This window comes from Artemia sp. Qi Xiang Cuo, chromosome 13 (assembly GCF_049724085.1).
Source record: "Artemia sp. Qi Xiang Cuo chromosome 13, ASM4972408v1, whole genome shotgun sequence".
Classification (NCBI taxonomy): Eukaryota; Metazoa; Arthropoda; class Branchiopoda; order Anostraca; family Artemiidae; genus Artemia; species Artemia sp. Qi Xiang Cuo.
Window position 1 is genome coordinate 50,155,578 of NC_142806.1, and position 21,147 is coordinate 50,176,724.

The window sequence follows — 21,147 nt, forward strand, 5'->3', positions numbered from 1 at the left end:
ACTAGCTCTGCTCTCCGTCGGGAGTGTAGTGTTTTGTTGTTGTGTTGTACTGAGTTTAGTCAATAAATTCATTCGTTCAATCTGCATATGCAGCATTTTTGCATCCATAATAGTTTTTTTTTTCTTTAGCTCAGAGTTTCTAATTTTAAGGTTTAAAAAAAGCTTAACTCTCTTTAAATCCATATTCCAAAAATATGATTTGGTCGTAGTAAGAATTCTATTGTGAAAGGTCTACAACAACTCTTTAAGTGTTCTTATCGGAAGACAGGTATAAAAAGCACAAAAATATTTAAATCTGAAAGATATTTTTATTTATTAAAAAGCTTTATAATAGCCAAAGTCCCCCCTCCAACAAGCCATACCCTGAAAGTTTCAACTCGACCCCCTAGCCTTGAGACAAAATAGGTAAATCAAAACTATGCATAAGGTTTGTCACAATTTTAACTGAACTTAGTTTTTGGATACCCTACTGACTGACCGTGTTTCAAACAGTAGGCTGTAAGAAAGATGTGGTTCATTCCCGCTTTCTAGGACTATAATAAGAGAAAGATTGGGATGGCTAGGGTACATTCTGTGGATGAAGGATGACAATTTGCCAAAAATTTTTATGGCTAAACGGAAAGCAGGTCGTCCATGGTTGGGGTGGGAGGGTGTCGTAGAGAAAGACTTAAGGGAATTGGGAACTTCCTGGGAGGGTGTAAAGAGGGAGGCTTTGAATAGATTGGGATGGAGTTGGAGCGTGTGTAGCTGTGTTGACTCCCGGCGGCTTGATGCTGTTAGTAGTAGTAGTAATTTATAATAAAACAAGCAAGGACCTGCGTTACAGAGAATACCCGTGGGTCTCCGGCGTATGGCGTCGCATCCTGGAGTTAACAGACATAATGAACTATTATATAGAGATTATAAAGGATTTTGTGAGGAATTTATAAGCCGAAAACAGTTAAAGCATGATCTAGATTGAGTCATTTTGTCCCCTTCATGAAGGACAAGAAACAACTCCCAACGTTTGAAGCAGTTGCCTCTATAAAATGCTGCATATTTTTCATTACCCCCCCCCCCTATATTTCTTTCTCCTCATAGATTTTGGAAAACCCTTTTTTTGATATTTTCAATAAAAAAAACATTTTTGTTTTTTCATTGGAAAAAGTCAAAGAAAAAAAAAGGTCCTCCTAGATTTTGAAAAATGTATCCCCCCCCTTCCAACATTTTCCTGAATTGGTGCTCTTGCAGGGAAGGTGTTTCCAAGAACAGAGCTCCTTATTCCTATTTTAACTTAAAAAATCAAAGTGCTATAAAGCCACGATTCATTCTCATATGCGCTTTCAAGCCTCTCATTTAGGGAAGAAATGGAATTTGGTGCTTGAAAACACAATCCTAGATCCTCTTTTGTGTTCTAGATTGGAAATGGGCCCAAGAATTTAACTCTGGCGTAGGCCAATTTGAAAAAAAAAATACCATAAATATTTAAAGTTGTGAATTAGTAAGAACAGGAAAAATCGTAAAAATCTTGATGTTTGGGGTGACATGGGGCCAAATACCTCTCCTATTCCAATGTGTCCGCATGTAGACCTATGTATTCCCAAAAGTTACTGATATACTGCAAAGTATGTCCTAGTTTTTGGGAGGTTAGTGTGCTCCAGTGAGGAAGATATAGAAGTAGGAACTAAGAAGCTCTTGTGCTTAAGTATTATCCAGAACACAATTGAAAAGTGAAGTTGGGTTAATCCTACTGAAATGTACATAAATATGATGTAAATATAATACTTTAGTAACAAAATTATGTGAACTATAATAAATAATTATGGAAAGCAGGCCGCCCAGAATGTATTATATTAATAACCTAGTCACCCCTATATATCAAATATTCAATTAATATATACGTACATTTAAGTTTATTTCACGAAGTATAAGCCAATTATAACCGAATGCGTGAAAAAAACCGGTTTACTCAGATCAAACAAAGCAAACTTCTCAAGTGTGTTCTGGATAATACGCAAGTACCAAAAAACCTCTACGAACCTTTTTCAAGCCCTAGACCCACTTCGTAAAATTTTCATTCATGTACCAAACTTTCCAAGGTAGTGAAAAGTCGGTCTCTTGGCTTTTATTCTTGCTAGTTCACTAACTTCCTGATCTAGGCACTGCCGATCTTTGTGACGATACGTTCATCCAGAGTGGTCTACAATTAACCTTGTTTGGATATTCTTTAAGTTTGGCTAATTACGCATGTCAGAATATGGAGGATTTTCAAAAGATCACTCAGGTGACCTTACACACATCTGACCTTTGTAAAAAGTTGGGAGGAGCGTTTTATACTACCCGTAATGTATCTGTTTCAAATTACGTATTCAGTAAAACTTAGTCTCGTTTTTGTTGTTGTAGATACAATATAAAGCCAAGGATTTATATATCTACCAGTGCTTTATGTTGCAAGCGTACTTCAAGGTGAGAAATCATGCAATTTGCAATCTTTCGAAAGGCATTAACTGCAAAATATCAGACGACTATAGCGTGTATTGAAAAGGGGAATGAGGATATTTACAGCTCTAAACAGAGAGGAATGGTGGTTCTCCCACTTGAACCTCCTCCAGAATGAAATTGCCCATTATTTTTGTGGGTTAAGGCCTTGAGTAGGGGGTATTGAGAAGGAAACATTTTAAGAAAACAATTCTTACCTCATAATATGAAGGGCAAAGTTCTACGAAATCATATTATTGAGTTAGGACTGAAGTAAATACATCATTCGATGCCTTTTTTTATGCTGATTACGAATATAATAAGCATTTCTATCGTAAATGAATTTCAGCCCCCCTCCCTATATAGGCTATACCTAACCTAACCCAACCTAACCTGGTAAAGTTCTACGAAATCATATTATTGAGTTAGGAATAAAGTGAATACACCATTCGATGCCTTTTTTTATGCTGATTACGAATATAATAAGCATTTCTATCGGAAATGAATTTCAGCCCCCCCTATATAGGCTATACCTAATCTAACCCAGAGTTGGCCTATATGGGGGGGGGGGGGGGTGAAGCTTTCATTTCCGATAGAAATGCTTATTATATTCGTAATCAGCATAAAAAAAGGCATCGAATGGTGTATTCACTTTTGTCCTAACTCAATAGTATGATTTCGTAGAACTTTACCATATGAAGAATAATCGTAGCTAACGCATTTTGACCGCATCACCAGAGGCGTCGTTCGGAGGGGGCAGTTGCCGGTAAATTTTTACCAAAACATATTATTGACTTAGAATAAAATGGATATACCACTCGATGCCTTTTTTTATCCTCTTTCGGCTCTTTCCGAATATAATAATCATTTTTTTTGTCAGAAATGTATTTCAGCTCCCCACCCCTATATATACCAAGTCAGGGTATATATTTGTGCAACAGGGGGGTGGGGGTAAAGTTTAAACTTATATTTCCATTTACATCAGAAATAAAATTTGCCCCCAACCCCCTAATGTGCAAATATATACTGAATTGGTATATATAGAGATAGGGCTAAAATTCATTTCGGACAAAAATGTTTATTATATTTGGAAAGAGCATAAAAAAGGCATCGAGTGGTATATTCACCTCATTCGTAAGTCATTAATATGATTTGGTAAACATTTACCCAGTCCCCCCCCCAATACTTCGGAGAAAAAAAGGTACTTTTGTCTTATAGCCACCACACTAAAGATCTTGTCTCGCAAACATGAGACAATAACCGGTTTTCATGGTTTTTATACCAGACTGTATTAGTTTCGGCTCGGTGGGAAACTACATTATAGCTATAATTTAATAAATATTTAGTTGGTATTTTGGTTAGGTTAGATTAGTTTCGGGTTTCCATAATTCTTTGTTGTAGTTTTCATAATTTTGTTGATAATGTATTATATTTTCATCGTATTTTCTTTTATTTAATTAGCTTTAACCAAACTTCACTTCTCGACAGAACTTCAGTGTGGTGGCTCATAAGACACAAGTACCAAAAAAATTATTACATACCCCATGCCCCTTGGCGATCCGGATATGGACCCCTCTTGCCCGCCAATAAAAATGATGAAGATACACTCCTGCGCATCACCACTGTACTTTACCCCCAACCCTCTATTATGTAAATATATAGCCCAAATTATATATTTCTCATTCATTCTGCCACCTGTCACTCTCGTTTTTTCGGTTCTTGTTTCGTCGCAATTGATTCGTTCTACGGGTACACAGGTTGAAACAGGAGAGGCGCATTGGCAGAATGCACATGAATATATAATTTAGGCTGTGTATTTGCACATTAGGGAGGATCGGGAGTAAAGTATAGTGGAGCTACACTCAAAATGTGTTGAAAAATATTAATTTTGAAGAACTGCTATTCCGGCTGGGATCATGCCAAGTCGAACCTTGGTTAAAACGAAAACCTGCCATCTGTAAAATATTTTGGTAAAATTTTAGTGTAGGCCTAATACAGAAATCGGAAAGCCATAAAAAAAATAATACCATTCGAATCCACATTCAACGTTCTTTCTAAATATAATAATCGTTACTAATAACCAGATTATGAGCCTCATTTGTGTTTTGGTCGTCTCAGGAAGGAGGGCATCCCTTCTCCTTGGAGGAATGCGGATGTGTCTCAACGAGTCTTTTTTAATTGCTGTTCCCTTGTCTTTTTTGCTACTTTTGTATCTTTCATGGTTTTTTTCTCCTTACCAAAGGCAATATTGGAAAATTCCAGTTTACTTATATTTTATTGTATGACTCGACGACCTTTGCTAAGATACCTTATTTTTGTGTGAATGTAACAGGTTTTCCAAGTATAACCAGTGGGAAAAGTTGGATGTTGTCATTCTTTAGCGTGGGTATTCTGTAATCAGACTGGGTACATTTTGTTGACATTGTGTTAAAGTAATTCAATTACATTAATTGATGATACAGATAGGGGAGGGGGGCTTTGAAACCACTTGAGGAAATCTAATTGATTTTCTCCCAAAGTTTTCACAGAATTCCCGGTTTTGTTATTGCTACCGAATTTGCCCCACACCCGAATGTGTACTCCAAAACTATCTTTTCTTAACATACGTGTTGAAGGTAACAGACCCTACGGCAACCACGATGTGCCAGTAGCTGCGTTAAACAGTTCAAGCCGCTGTTGATCTACCATTGGAAGGAATCGACAAGTCACTTTACTGGGGCTTCCCTCCCGCTTCCTCCCACTAAGGCAAGTTGTCCCACATGAAAAGGCAGCGTAGAATCTTATTATACTTTCTTTTTTTATAGATTGGTTGCCAGTTAATGGAGCCAGAAGGGGGAGGGGGCATACAGAACTTATGGGAACCATATTTGCGCTTCAATTTTGTCCTGCGAACAAGGTTTTTGTCACATTTTAGGAACATATATATACATATATATATATATATATATATATATATATATATATATATATATATATATATATATATATATATATATATATATATATATATATATATATATATATATATATATATATATATATATATATATATATATATATATATATATATATATATATATATATATATATATATATATATATATATATATATATATATATATATATATATATATATATATATATATATATATATATATATTGTTACCGTAAATATCCGAAATCTAGTTAATTCACCGTTGACTGTCCAAAATTCCTTTTTCTCTGCTTGGATTCAATCGTCCGGCCTTAAATTAAATTAAATAAAAAAAAACAAGTTTTTTAACTGAAATTAAGGAGCGACATTCAAACTCCCCACCTCAACGCCTCGCTCTTTACGCTAAAGTTTTTTATTGTTTTAAAAAATAAAGTTGTGAGACAGAATCAAACTTTAGCGTAAAGAGCCGGGCGTTGAGGAGGGGACAGCCCCTTTCACATACGGAATAATTTCTGTTCGTTTTAAGTTTTAATGTCGCTCCTTAATTTCAGTTTAAAAAAAAACTAGTTTTTTTATTTAATTTCTGAACGTTTTTGAAATAATGCATTTTTGATTTTGGCTCACCATACATGAATAATTAAAACGAAATTTGCATGTTAATTTTACTGTTTTTTGGCTAAATAGCTTTCTCGAAATTTTGTTCTGACGTAACTTACGAAACAACTTACGTAACGAACTTGTATATTCGTATGTTTTTTATTAGGTATATTAGGGAGTTTGCCCCCTAGTCAATGCCTCGCCTCTTTACGCTAAGTTTGAATTTTGCTCTAATCACAAACCCCTGAATCACAAAGGCCGGTTAATTAGAATAGATAACTATTTTGAAAGTACTAAAATAACTTAATTACCTCATATACGTAATAATTTCTGTTCGTTTTAATTTTTATTGCTGTTCCTTACTTTTAGTTGAAAAAAACTTGTTTTTTAAAATTTAATTTCTGATCGTTTTTTAAATAATGCTGGAAAACCGGTGCCCCCTTCATATCAATGTCCCTTCCCCCAAGGAAATATCCTCCATGGAAAGATCCTCCCCCGTAACCTCCTACTCCGACTCCCCCCCGTAAACAATGGGCAAAGTTCATAACTTGCATCCCTTTCCCCGGGAACTGTGGGGGATTAAGTCATCCTCAAAGACATGTTTAATAAATTTTCGACTATACTGAACAAAATGGCTATCTCAAAATTTTGATTGGGGGACTTCGGGAAAAAATGAGCGTGGGAGGGGGCCAAGTTGCCCTACAATTTTTTTGGTCACTTAAAAAGGACACTAGAGCTCTTAATTTCCGTTTGAGCCCTCTCATCATATTCTAGGACTACTGGATCGATACGATCACCCCTGGGAAAGAAAAAAGAAACAAACAAATAAATACGGATCCGTGATCTTTCTTCTGGCAAAAAATACAAAATTCCACATTTTTGCGGATAGGAGCTTGAAACTTCTATAGTGGGGTTCTCTGATACGCTGAATCTGATGGTGTGAGTTTTATTAACGTTCTATGACTTTTAGGAGTTGTTTCCCCCTTTTTTGAAAATAAGGCGAAGTTTCTCAGGCGCGTAACTTTTGATGGGTAAGACTAAACTTGATGAAACTTATGTATTTGAAATCAGTATAAAAATCTGATTGTTTTGATGTATCTATTGGTATCAGTATTTCGTTCTTAAGAGTTTCGATTACCATTGAGCCGGGTCGCTCCTAACTTACACTTCGTTACCACGAACTGTTTGAAAGGCTGACTGGTAACACTGATTAAATCCTAGGAGGAAAAATCGGACATTCACCGGTGGATGTCAACATTCATCAATTTGAGGACATTCATAGTAACACACACACACACACACACATATATATATATATATATATATATATATATATATATAAAAAAAAAAAAAAAAAAAAAAAAAAAAAAAAAAAAAAAAAAAAAATATATATATATATATATATATATATATATATATATATATATATATATATATATATATATATATATATATATATATATATATATATATATATATATATATATATATATATATATATATATATATATATATATATATATATATATATATATATATATATATATATATATATATATATATATATATATATATATATATATATATATATATATATATATATATATATATATTTGTGCAGACAGGGGGTGGGATAATGTAATAATGTAGATATCTTGAAGATTAGCATTAAAAACCCTAAAAATACAGCATAAAAAATTGAATTTTTGGCTAGTTTTAACCCCTCTTTAGCCTATCAAAAATCCTGCGATTCTTGCCGAAACTCTGACTGTGTGAACCGCTACTACGGCTACAAAACAGTACGTACTCGTCACAGTGTTAAACCGCCTGAGGTAGGCACACTGGGAAAGGTTCCTCCTCCCCCATTTTTTACAGTAATATAGCTGTAGACGCAGTGGATTCCCCCTCACTTTCATATTCTTAATTCCTCCCCGGGAAAAATTCTGTTACCCACACCACAACAAGTGGTGCCTACTCACGGAAGTTCAGGGGTGAGGACAAAATCTTGGGGGACATTTTTTCAATGAAAATACCAAAAAGATTTTTTTTTTCGAAATTTAGGGGGCTAGCGGAAAAATCATGGGGGCGACTCAATACGTCTGTAAAACAGCATAATTCATTAACTTTTTGGTTTTATGATGGTAGATATAGATATTACGCTATCTCCTCAAATATTCCAGAAGAGTACTTTAATTCATGCCGAATTCATGCTTGCCGACAGATGGAATTTTAGCACATTTTCTCTGAAGGAATGTTTTATATCAGGTTTGACTGATGTTACTTTTTCTTCAGTCCCAATAAATAGCTTGGAGATAGGCTCTAGGGAAGAAGATCGTAATCTATGTCGTAGTCTGCTCTAGAATTATAAATTCGCTTTCACATATGCTTCCTGTGGCACATAATTTACATCTTGTCTGTCTTAATCATGTGTTGCATATCCTGATGGACATCTGCAAAATATGATTTCTACTATATATTGCGTGGTGAATATTTCCTGGAATTCCTCCACGCAGAAAAGATCCGTGTCTTTCATAATTCCCGAATTTTTCAGCTGTTTCCCGAATTAAAAAAAAAAAAATGGAATCTCCATATTCTTCACAAGATTAACGTTCGTAAACATACACAAACATTAACATAAAATAGAAATTGTTAGTTGTCAATAACTATAATTTTCAGGGGTATTTTGTATTTCCCAATTTTATTCTGGGGTAATTCCGGGAAACAAAGGCGTCAATTGGGGGGAGATTGATAACCAACCTGGGTTTTGAAATACATTATTTTTTTTTGTATTCGCACTGAAAAAAAAAACAGAAAAAAATTTAGCTTCTCACCTAGTTTTTGAAAGAGACCTCTTTTTGTATCTTCGTTAAAAAACTGAAAAAAAAACGGACCCTCTCCCCTTCGTTTTTGGGAATTAGTGTTCTTGTGAGAGAATCCCAAAAATTGAGGATTTTTGAATAACTGGAAAGAATAAAAGGAATTCTAGCTGGTGGGCCTGTTTAGGAGATACGGGAACCACGTAACCGAAAATGAAAATACCTGGGTATTTCGGAGTAAATCAACAGTTTTTTTTATCATGAAACTTTTGACTCTCAAAAAAGTGAAGGTTTCACCTTGGCTCATTATCGTTTTGGGGGATTTTCTTACCCTTCCCTTATAAGCTATCTAGTATACACTCAGAAGTGGAAACTCTCTATTTCACGGAATGCAGTACTTTATGATGCAGATCAACAATTGAAAATCCGATTTCTTGGGGAAAATGTACTCCACAAGAACCTGGAGACATTTTTACCAACCAAGGATGAAGGATGTATGAAGAGGGCCTTGGCCCCCTCTCGTTGAATTTTGAATGTTCTCAAATTTCTGGGCACTTCCTGTTTAAATTATCATATAAAACTAGTCTTTTTGTAGGGATGTTTATTTGTTTATTGAAAATAGGAAATTTTAATTCTAGAAAAGTTATTTCTCACTTTAGAAAAGGGATCCAGCTAGCCATCTATGGTGGCCTGAATTTCAAGCCCGGATTTTTTGTATTCATCAAAAGCGAAAAAAATAGGTACCGGTAACTAAATGTTTCGTGAGTTTCAACCTGTGTTAAAATAAATGTCATTGGACATTGTACAATGCTATCTGGCACCGATGAAGACTGATGGAACTTCGGAAGACCCCTTTGGCCTGGTCCATTGACTCTTCTAGGGAATCAAATTTAAAAAGCTTTGTATGCTTTGGTGCCTCAGGTTCATTCGACAGTGGTAACTCAAAAGACGGTATGATGCATAGGACGAACGTTCCAAGGGAAGGATTAAACCGAAAAATGGATCGTTTTTGTTAAAAAAAAGACAAGTTCCTTGTGCAAGATTTTTTTTTTGTATATAAGGTAATGACAAAAAAATTCTTTAACACTAAAAGATCCGAATCATGGGTGCTTCGAAAGATAGAGAAAGATTTTATTCCTGTTTTGTCGTTGATTTATTTTTATTTTGGCGTTCATATTTGTTCTTTATTGGCTATTTGTCTCGCACTAGGCTATAATTTGTCATGTTCGTTTCTATATATATTATATATATATATATATATATATATATATATATATATATATATATATATATATATATATATATATATATATATATATATATATATATATATATATATATATATATATATATATATGTATATATATATATATATATATATATATATATATATATATATATATATATATATATATATATATATATATTTACATCTTGATAGTGCTCTGTCCTTTTCAAGTTTTTGTAGTTGCGGGTTTTCAATTAAGTGAATAAACAATAGGCTGGTGTGAAAAGGAGCACACGCACCAGGATTAGCCACAGGTGGCCTGGTGCTGCAATGAGTCTTTAGTAGTAGTAGTAGTAGTGGTGTTAGTAGACGCCGTAGTAGTAGTATTAGTAGTTTATCCAGTTCTGTTTATTCTGTTCTGTTATTCATTAAGTTTGACACGAGAAAGTAAGAATTTAATGAATTTACTGTTGAATTTAACATTGAAATAAGATTGAATTTACTGTTATTTACAATGCTTGCATTGTTATTGTCGAGTTGGACAGAATTTAACCCAACAAGATCAGAAGGATTGATGTCAGCAATAAAACTTGAATTGATGCGTGAATAACATTTTTATAAATATGCGGATCGTTTTAGTCTATCCGTTAAAGAGATATTTTTTTTTGTCAATACAAATTCCTAGCTGTATTTGCCATTCATGGCAAATTTTTTATTCCGAATTTCAGTATCGCAGGTCTAATTGTGTTCTTGGCAAAGTTATGATGGTAAAGGTAGGCTAGAAAAAGAATAGAATCTTGACAGCACATACACAGATTTTTATTTTTTTAGGGCGGGGGTCAATTATAAAAATACAAGATTTACTTATGGTTTTAATGATAAGTAGCCTACCCAGAAATTCGGAAAAATTTGGGATTTTGGTTAGGGCCTGGGTCTTGAGCCCCCCTCCTGTGTACGTTCCTGAGGCTAGATTCTGCCGAATTTTGCAGGTGATTTCCTGGCATGGTTTGAAAAGTCGTCAGAAATAAATATAATAAAAAAAAAAACTAATTTTTAAACTGAAAGTAAGGAACAACAGTAAAAGTTAAAACGACTAGAAATTATTCTGTCTATGCTATGCGGAGGAATTGTGACAAAAAGTTTAACTTTTTGTCACAATTCTTTAAGAAACACTGCTCAAATGCAAGGGCCGTTGAATTTGAACAAGAAGTATTCTTAAAGCGCTGAAATATTTTAGAATAAAGAGCGAGGGCTGAGGAAGGGACAGCCCCTCTCATACACGGAATAGTTTTGTTTGTTTTAAGTTTTAATGTTGCTCCTTACTTTCAGTTGAAAAAAATATTTTTTATTTAATGTATAGTAGAATAACTTGCCCTCGTAGTAGGTGAAAACAGAGATGTGCAGCCTATTATGATTTAAACTTTCCCCGTTTTGCGCGAAAAGACCATATCTAAAGGGCTGCTCTGAAAATTAGGGAAGGATTTTATATACAAAAGGCTAACCAAATACGGTTTAATTTTTGGGTAGGCCTACTTACGTGTTATAGCGACCACGCCAAAGAAGTGAAGTTGGGTTAATCCTAATGAAATATACCAAAATATGATCAAAATAGGATACTTTAGTAACAAAATTATGGAAAATACAAAAGACTTGCGGAAAGCAGGTCGCCCAGAACGCATTATATTAAATACCTAACCTAACCCCCTCTATATATTAAATGTTTAATTAAAATATACCTGCATAGTTACCGTTGTTTTCTCACTTAGGCTAAGCTGATTAACTTCGAGTGGACACAGAAAACCGGTTTCATTACAGATCAAGAACAAAGTGTAGTCGCTATAATACGTAAGTACCAAGTTTTGAAATACATTGTTAAATTCAATCAAATCTCATACAGATGCATCTTACGTTCATAAATCTATAGCGGAATAACCTATCCTCGCAGGAGAGAAAAACAAAGAACGGTAGCCTACTGTTTTACAAAGCGGTATGCGCACGAAAAGTGAAGTTTCGTTAACGCTAATGAAATAAAAGAAAATAGGGTGAAAATATAATAGTTCATAAGCAAATTTGGGCTATAAATTTTCACATTTGGGGGGTGGGGGATAAATCAAAACATATATTAAATACGGGTGTTGTCGGACTTGTTGGGGTCCACGCGAAACGTTGTATACAAAAGATACATAAACAACTAGACAAACGGGTGTCTTTTAATAGAGAACTTGATTGCATGCCGTGGTTTGTCCTTTCGTTTAAAATGTTCGTTATGTTTATTTTTGGAGTTTAGAGGGGGGAAAATTAAATAGGTTAGGTTTGGTTACGTATTTAACTTATGCTATGCTTTACCCCCCCCCCCAAGTGTGCAAATATATAGCCGAAATTTGTTTCTAAACTATTATATTTTCATCTTGTTTTGTTTTATTTTATTAGCGTTAATTAAACTTCAATTCTTGCATGGGTTCCAGCTAATACAACAGTACCTAGATACGTAACCTAACCTAATCAACCCAACTTAGGTACCTTTCAGTCCCCCTAAACCCCCAAAAACTAAAGTTTAAATGTAGTTCCTGGAGTGATAAACTCTTTCTAAAGCCTATCTTTATACAGCGTCTCGTATAAGTACCGGGTTTTATCCTATCTGATTTTTAATACAATTGTCGCGCGCTTACCGGTTTGTAAAACAGTACCCAAAGAACAGTATCATGATGTGAACTCTCCTATTTCGCGTGAGAAAAAAAAAATCCTTTTCAAAGGGCAGCTCTAAAAACTAGGGAAGGATCCTAACCCCCCTTGTGCACTCCTAACTGGTATCCCCAACTTTCAAATGAATAAATTGGAGAACGGTGGCTTTAGCTACAAAAGCCTTTAGTAAAGACACTCCCTTTCACTTTGACTTGAATTAGGAACAAATGGAAAAGCCCTGTAAATGACCTCAAGAATTTGGTTAGACAAATGATTTACTAGCCACATAGGGTATTCTCATTTTAGAATATTACCGCTGTTTTATATCCTCCCTGCCTCAAAGGTAATTAGACTAACGCATTGAGATGGTTGTTGAACCTATACGGACTTCATGTACGGTTATAGAACCCGGTAAGTTAAAATTCGGAGATGCGAAGCAGGGCGTGGCAACCCAGCCTCTGTTTGGTTTTGAGATTCTTTCAACTTCTTTTTACGCTAGAGATATCCGGTCGCTTTTCCAAGGTCAACAAACTAGTTTTCTTTCGCTGAGGTAATCCCAACGATTGAGATTTTTTCTTTCATAACTGGATTCATCTTTTGACTTTTTTGATAAATACATATTTTTAAATCGAAGAACGATTTATTTGGAAATTACTATATGTAATGTTAACTAATGTTCCATTTACCGGTTTTTTTTTTCATATGCTGACCAAAGATCCGCGTAGCGCAGGGACCAATCTCCTGATTCTATGCCTCCTACCGGGGAGTTTTTTTTCGCATGCTGACCAAAGATCCGTATAGCGCAGGGACCAATCTCCTGATCCTATGCCTCTGGCCGGGAGTTCAATGGATGGTTGGGGACAAATCATCCGACGCATCTTGTTTCCCCCCATATTTCTCCAGGAACCCATTTAGAGTTTGGATAGATTCTGTCTGAGCTTACAAAGTCACGCCCGTTCAAAGATAGTCAGCGATGCTAGGACTCGAACTCCTGATCTTACGAACACAGGCATTCAACTCTAACGCGCTAACCACTCAGCTTAACAACACGAACTGAAAATGTTTACTCTTCATAGATTGATTTACCATTACTCATCGTGGCTTACTGTGTGAATTAAATAAAATAAATTTAAAATAAAAAATTCTGACGAAAAAATTTTCATCATTGAATTTATCAAATAAATCTACACAATACCGTTACATACCTCCCACATCAGACCCATCATTGGGTATGCTTGTCTTCTTTTTGGTACATCAAGATTTAAAAAAATTAAAATAATTGGTATTTGTCTGTTAAACAAAACGCATTCAAGAATTAAACAGTGTAATATCCGACATAAACCGGTTTGCCTATCTGGAATTGGTTATGATTTGCTTATTTTTAGTGACAAATACTACGAAGTAGCTATATTTTAACTAAATATTTAATATATAGAGGTGGTTTGGGGTTAGATTAGGTTGGGTTAGATTAGGTTAGGTATCCATAATTTTGTTTCTAAAGGATTATATTATAATCATGTTTTGTTATATTTCATACACTGTCTCCTCACCATGGTCTCATTCGTTTGTTTCGCTGATTTTCTTTTTATTTGTCTATCTAACTTTAAGTGATGTGTGTGTTTATTTTTTCTTTCATTTTTCTCTTTACTCCACTATTTTTCACATTGTTGTGCCGTGGGTTATAAATAAATTATGATTATTAGGATTAACCTAACGTCACTTTTCGGGTGTGTTTTCGTTTAACCGACAATTACCAAATAACTAACTGTTGGGAAAGAGCAACACTTACGACGAGTTGAGATTGTTCATATGCAACCCTCAAATCTCTGCTCTTTATGCGAAGGTTTCACTAGAGCTTCCCTGAAAGCATTTTAGACTGCAAAAATTTCAGCCAGCTAGTAATTGTAACTTACAATTACTTAATTAAATCGTTAATTAAAAACCCTTACAATTTGTATGGGTTTTAATTAATTATTGCTGTTAGAAAAAAATGAAGTGCTATTATTCAGCATTGATTCTAGAGGCTTTAAGTTAAAAACTTAAACTTTAGTGTAAAGAGCGAGTGTTTGAACAGAGGGGAATCCAGGGGTTGGTTTTAGGGGCGAGTGCTCCCCTCAGATGGCCAAAATTTTTCTAATTATAGTGTTAGAGGGGTAAAAATACCGAGGGGGGCCAAATTTTTATCGGTATCCCCCAAACATTAATCATGTATCCTCCCCAAGGTTTGAAGAGCCCTCATTGTATAGAGGATTATTGTATTTGTATTGGATAATTGTATTTATAGGATAATAGTTTTAAGCGTCATGGCGGAAGGGAATAAATGAATTTGATTGGCGGTTGCATGCATGAAACCGCAAAAAAACGAACTAGGGGAAATAACTAAAAATCGATATAACTTGGAAGGATGCAATCCAAAGGACATCATCCCTGCGTGCGCGTCTGAGGTCTTTCTTTTAATAGTATTATGTAGTATTTTCTAATAAAAAAGTTTTCTTAGTATAGCCTTACAGCAGTCCTAAAATGAACGTTACAGGATTAAAGTTATGTTTCGTATTGTTTTACAACATTCTTTTTTTTTCTTTTTAGTAGTAAATTTAAATTCTCAGTCCTGGTAGATAGATCTATATATTTCAAAAGGCCAGGGGCCGTATAAACAAAAATGTATTCAAATAAAGAAAATCACTAACTAAACAAATTACAACAAACAAAACAAAATTTCAAAGCGAATAACACCTTGTCTGGAAACAAAATTAATTGTCTAATGAAAGTGTTTATGCAGATTATCCCCTAAAGGAAGATTCTTTGTAATGATTTAATGGGACTTTTTGGCTACTAAAACGAAATTGAGAATAGGTATTTTTTTTTAAATATCGTATAGCAATAATGTTTTCTACAATTGAAGTCACTGAAATAAATATTATAGGAATACAATTCTATTTATTCTTCGTTTGTTTGTTTTTTTTAGATTTTTCTCTTTGTTGGTTTTTATTTATACCGTTTTACCACATTTCTCGTTTTATATATCAAATTTAATTTTTCAGGTCTGATATGACAGTGTAATAGATTTTGGTCATAAAGAACACTCTTTCTACAGGTGATTTAGTGAGACTTTTCGGCAATTACAATGAAGTTGACAACTGGTATTTTTGTCTACTATTGTGCTGGTAAGATTTATACGGTTTTTAATTGCGGTTTTAACTCTCGCTTTTTAATACCACCTGGCTAGCACCATAGACGCCTTAATTGTAAAAAGATGTTTTGAAAGATAAAAGCCACTATTTGTTTAATTCTAATTTACGTGCATTTATGGTGGTTAAAAATAAACTGTGAAAATGGAAGACGGATTACGTTTATCTGCCCAGCTGTTCTCACGATAATTCTATATAGCCCTTTTGAATTGACAGTAATTTTTTTGTATTATTAAAATGTTGTGTTTTAGCTGTTCTAGTCATGTATATTATTTAGGATCAGAAAAAATGTAGCCCTCTTAACCCCTGATTATAATTCTAGTTCTCAGAGAATTATTTTTTTTACCCCCGTTAGCACCCATTTTTCTTGATGAGTGTTTTGGACCAATGTCTAGTCCCCACCCCAGGAGAACCTCTGAATATATGTTAATAAAACAAAATTAAAGCACAATTACAATCCTTGCCAACGGCGAGCTAAGCTTTTAAGAGGATTTGATACCATAAAAATCACTTTGTGAACCTCAACGCCGGCTGACCGTCTCAAAGACAAAGGGTCAAATTACGAGTTCTCTCAGGGGACTAGCTATCATTGAAAGCTATTGAAAATTTGTAATATGGGTACTGGTGCATTAGATAGTCACTTGTATATAGCCTACTATGCAAAGAAACCAGTCACGAAAAACCCGCCAGACGGGTTACTGCTATAGAATAATGCAATGCAAAGAGTAGTTTTCATTGCGTTTACGATATTTAAACTGTTGTTTTTTGGGGTTTAGGGGGCGGGGGAAGATACCTAGGTTAGGTTACGTATTTAATATATGATCTGCTTTACCCTTCCCCTCCCCCACACCCCTAACGTGCAAATATGTAGCCCAAATTTCTTTATAAACTATTATATATTCATCCTATTTTGTTTTATTTCATTATTATTAACCAAACTTGACTTTTTAGAAGGGCCCATATGAAGCGTAAGTACTTATTTTCTTTTTACCCCCCTTAGCACCCCCTTTTCCTGATGAGTGTTTTGGACCAATGTCTAGTCCCCACCCCAGGAGAACCTCTGAATATATGTTAGTAAAACCAAATTAAAGAACAATTACAATCCTTGCCAACGTCGAGCTAAGCTTTTAAGAGGATTTGATACCATAAAAATCATTTTGTGAACCTCAACGCCGGCTGACCGTCTCAAAGACAAAGGGTCTAACTAAGAGTTCTCTCAGGGGACTAGCTATCATTGAAAGCTATTCAAAATTTGTGGTTTGCTTATGAAATTGGATTGAAAAGACAGTGAAATTGTGTCGGCAATGTTTTCAATCAAAGCGGTTTTGCACCACAGGGAACTCTCAAAACTGCGAAATTGATCAAATGAATTTTTCTTTCAGCTAATTTTTGGTATTTTCCTACCAGGTATGCTGGAAAACATTTAGGAATTGTCCTCTCCTGAAATTCAAAAAGAAAATTCTGCTCAGTTTCATCGAAAAAACAGAATTCAGAGTTTTTAATGATATAAGTTTGATTAAAACTAAATATCTCTATTACTGGCACAAAACGGGAGAAGTTAAATGTTTTTTCTAAGATTTCTGGGAAAGTAGGTGTCGGCTTTTAGTTTCCGTCGTTTATTCGGATCTCTTATCCAAGCTCTACAAGTTACAGCAAGATTGCTTTCTCAAATATAAATAGTTTGACCACAAAAAAAAAGAAAAAAAAAGATTATAATGAACAAGATAGAACGATCTTTTAAGGTATATATATACCTTGAAAAATCTTATATATATATATATATATATATATATATATACATACATACATATATATATATATATATATATATATATATATATATATATATATATATATATATATATATATATATATATATATATATATATATATATATATATATATATATATATATATATATATATATATATATATATATATATATATATATATATATATATACTTATATATATATATAAATAAATAAATATACATATAAACTACACACTGCTGCTTTCATTTATGCGCTGCTTTCACTTTTAAGATTCCTAAGGTATCAAGTTCTTTGTGCTCTACAGAACACCCCACCGAAAAAATAACCTGGTATCCCTCAATCAAAATCCTGAATACTTCCCCGTTAGTTTTGAACTCAAGTAACGCCCTCTTCTCGAGTTCACGGTCCTTTTGATTTATGGTGGCTTAGGCCAAGGAAGAGTACACAGTTCTTAAGGGGAGGTGCTCAACCTCCTACTGCTAATTATATTAAACTACGATAAATTTGCCGTATGGTTGAAGTAACTCCTTAATTTCCTTTGAGTTTGTCATAACTAAGATGACAAGCATAGTGTAAATTAGCTAGATTGATGTATATGCACTGACAATCTGCTGACACGAAACGAATTTATTGTTGAATGTGTACTGTGATTAAGTATTCATATGGTTGATGATAATAAGTTTAAGAGTTGGCTGGTGGGGGCGATTGCTCCTCCCAAATAAAATGACTGTTCTTCCTATATTAATATTAAGGAATGAATGAGATTTATATCTATTTGTTAAAACAACGGATAAGAAACAGAGAATAAATATAAATAAAAGTTCAAATAGGGATAAATATTTTTATTAGACCGTGATAATTCATAGCAAATACTGGATATTTCGGTCATATGTGCAGTAACCGTCAGCAGAAGAAATACTGCTGATGACGCTAGCTGTATTTCTGCTGATGACGGTCACTGCACATGTGACCGAAATATCTAGTATTTTAATGTGAATTTTCACTGTCTTTTAAAAGGATTTATCCCTATTTGAACTTGTATTTATCGTCATGGAAAGGCAGTGTGGTCTTGGAAATTGCATACGTCATATATATGGAGAATAAATAAATAAAGAAAAGAGGCAAAAACACTAAAAGTAAAAGACAGCGCGCCCAATGAAAAAGAAATATTCTACCAAACCAACTGAAATAGCCATATAAGTTAACCTTACCAGCCCTCTAGGTATGGCCCCAACAAGTCTGATCCTGCTGGACTCCAAGAATTTTGCGATTGCCAGGTCTTTGCGGCTTATTCGTGACTTCCAAATCTACCAGGGAATCTACCATGACTCCAAACATGTAGATGCTGCATTCGGGGACTGCTCGTGGATATTTGACCTTCACAGTATGACCCTAACGCTTTTTCATACCATTTGCCATCCGTCTCATCCTCTATGCCTTTACAGTTCGGAGACAGAAGAACTACGTTTGTATCAAACCATCTCGTAACTACTAACTTGCTTTTTGATTGCGTAGACGTAACAGAAGTCCCTTTGTCCCCTTTCCCATTCCTGCTTTGCCAAAAAGTCCTGGGGCATTGGTCCCTAAACGGCTTTTCATTATAGTTCCCGTCGCGTTTATCTTTCTTTCAACCAGCCGGGTCAGGACCTTGACAGAAAAAGCATCTGAAAAAATCATGTATGGGCCATATGTTGCCTGTTTACAAGTCACGTACTCTTAAATCATCTGCCAACGTGGCGGCTCACTGGTAGGTTTGGAAGTTAAGAATTAGCCCCCAGCAACTGACAAGTACAAAATTTTGGAGGTCCAACAGAATTGAGCTTATTTGGGCCAGAGTAGACATAATTTGTTGGGTATTGTTGTTCACCAATGGAACAAATTTCAAATTAGACCAGATTGTGAAAAATCTGTCTCGAATCATCTTTTCTGTAGCTTCCATCTGAACTTCCTAGACCAGTGCGTGCATATACGTGGAAGCTTGGAGCTCCCCTTTTGAGTGACAATCCCAACAAAAAACTGTCTGCCACAACAAAAAATCGGCCAACGGAACAACTTTTAAAAGAAATTAGCCACTGAATCGCAATGAAATTTAACTAACATGAAAATCTGAAACTCTGAATTCTGAAACTGAATTGAATTCTGAAACTGAAACTGAAATTCAAACTGAATTCTGAAACAAATCGGTTTTAGCTATCTCGCTTTTAGATTGGAACCGAATGTCTACAAACGTAGACAAGGAAGTTTTGGAGCATCCGCTAGAGCCAATGTAATCAAATTAACTGCTGTTCAAATTGCTTCAGTACCATCCACTGTCGAAAAACCACATGTTATTTTTTTCACATCTTATTCTCAACACTTTCTGTTTATATCTTTTTTTTATACCTTCTCCAGTTCTTATCTCCTAATCTGAGCTTGATTGAGTTGGTAAAATAGTCAATAGAAATTTCATAAAGGTTCTTAAGAATATGACGTTACAGCTGATATTTCAAGCCCAGAGAAAAACTTACAACTTGTCAAGATGGCATATCTTTTACATAACAATACTTAATATAAACGTGCAGAGACGGAGAGAGAAGCTGTAATGATGGCATATTTCTATGTAGCCAGAGTAGAAACAATAAGTTTACATATTAAAATATCAAGTTTAAGTAATAGAATTTTGGTGAAATGAAGTTAGAGTTTCATTAATTCGGAACTAAATTTGACAGATATAGACAGTTCAGCATGGGGCAGAATCTTGGCGGCCATGATGTGCTTCTCCCTCAAAACTAAATAGTGACGTTTTTCCCGGAGAAAGTGCGAATGACAAATATAGGCTCGAGATTTATTGTAAAATTTTCTTGGTAATTCCAAAAATTGCGCCATAGCTGAATGCACCATATATTTTTTATAATGAGTAAATTGGGTTAAAGTTTCTTGGTTAAAAAGAGGAAACGTTAAAACTCTAGATCATATTTTAAAATTATTATCGTCAAATTGAGCGCGTCTAACATTCTCACTAGAAACTTTTCATACTCTTAATTCAAAAAATGAGAGTTTAAAGTTTTCTATATATTTTTTTTCATTCGTTTTTAAATAACCCCCTCCCCCCAAATGATTAATCATGTTGAAATGGTAGTCCAAGAAATGTTTGCGTCAGCTTAATTCATTCAGGGGCGGATGTAAAAACAAAATCTGGGGGTTCCAATGTGACAAGGGTGCCAATAAGCAAAATTTTGGTGGGAGGGCAATAATTGACGAATTTATTTAAAAGAAGAGTGGAAAACATAAAGAAAAAGAAATGAGGGCACCAGAAAAATCCCTGCCCCCCTGGATCCGCCAGTGAATCCATTTGACATTTTAAGGACAAAAACTCTTTTAGGCATGTGATATCTTTTCCCATTGTCTCACTAATAATGGTGGAAAAAGTGCAACGTAAGATTCGAACGCATTATTCTATTTATTAGCATTTGAAAATAATCATCCAGCTG

General features: G+C 34.5%; 1 protein-coding gene across 5 annotated transcripts in view; it reads left to right on the forward strand.

Moving 5' to 3' along the window:
• Window positions 1–2,346: 2,346 nt before the first annotated feature.
• The window catches only part of Cda5 (Chitin deacetylase-like 5), a 115,292-nt gene continuing 96,491 nt past the window's right edge, over window positions 2,347–21,147 (forward strand). For 4 of the 5 annotated variants that reach the window (XM_089099300.1, XM_089099298.1, XM_089099301.1 and 1 more), the window contains exons 1-2: window positions 2,347–2,445; window positions 15,757–15,879. In XM_089099300.1, the coding sequence (XP_088955426.1) occupies window positions 15,840–15,879 (40 nt within the window). In that variant the 5' untranslated portion in view covers window positions 2,347–2,445; window positions 15,757–15,839. Of the gene's footprint in view, window positions 2,446–11,799; window positions 11,879–15,756; window positions 15,880–21,147 lie in introns of all 5 variants that reach the window. The other variant, XM_089099299.1, reaches the window with a different exon arrangement.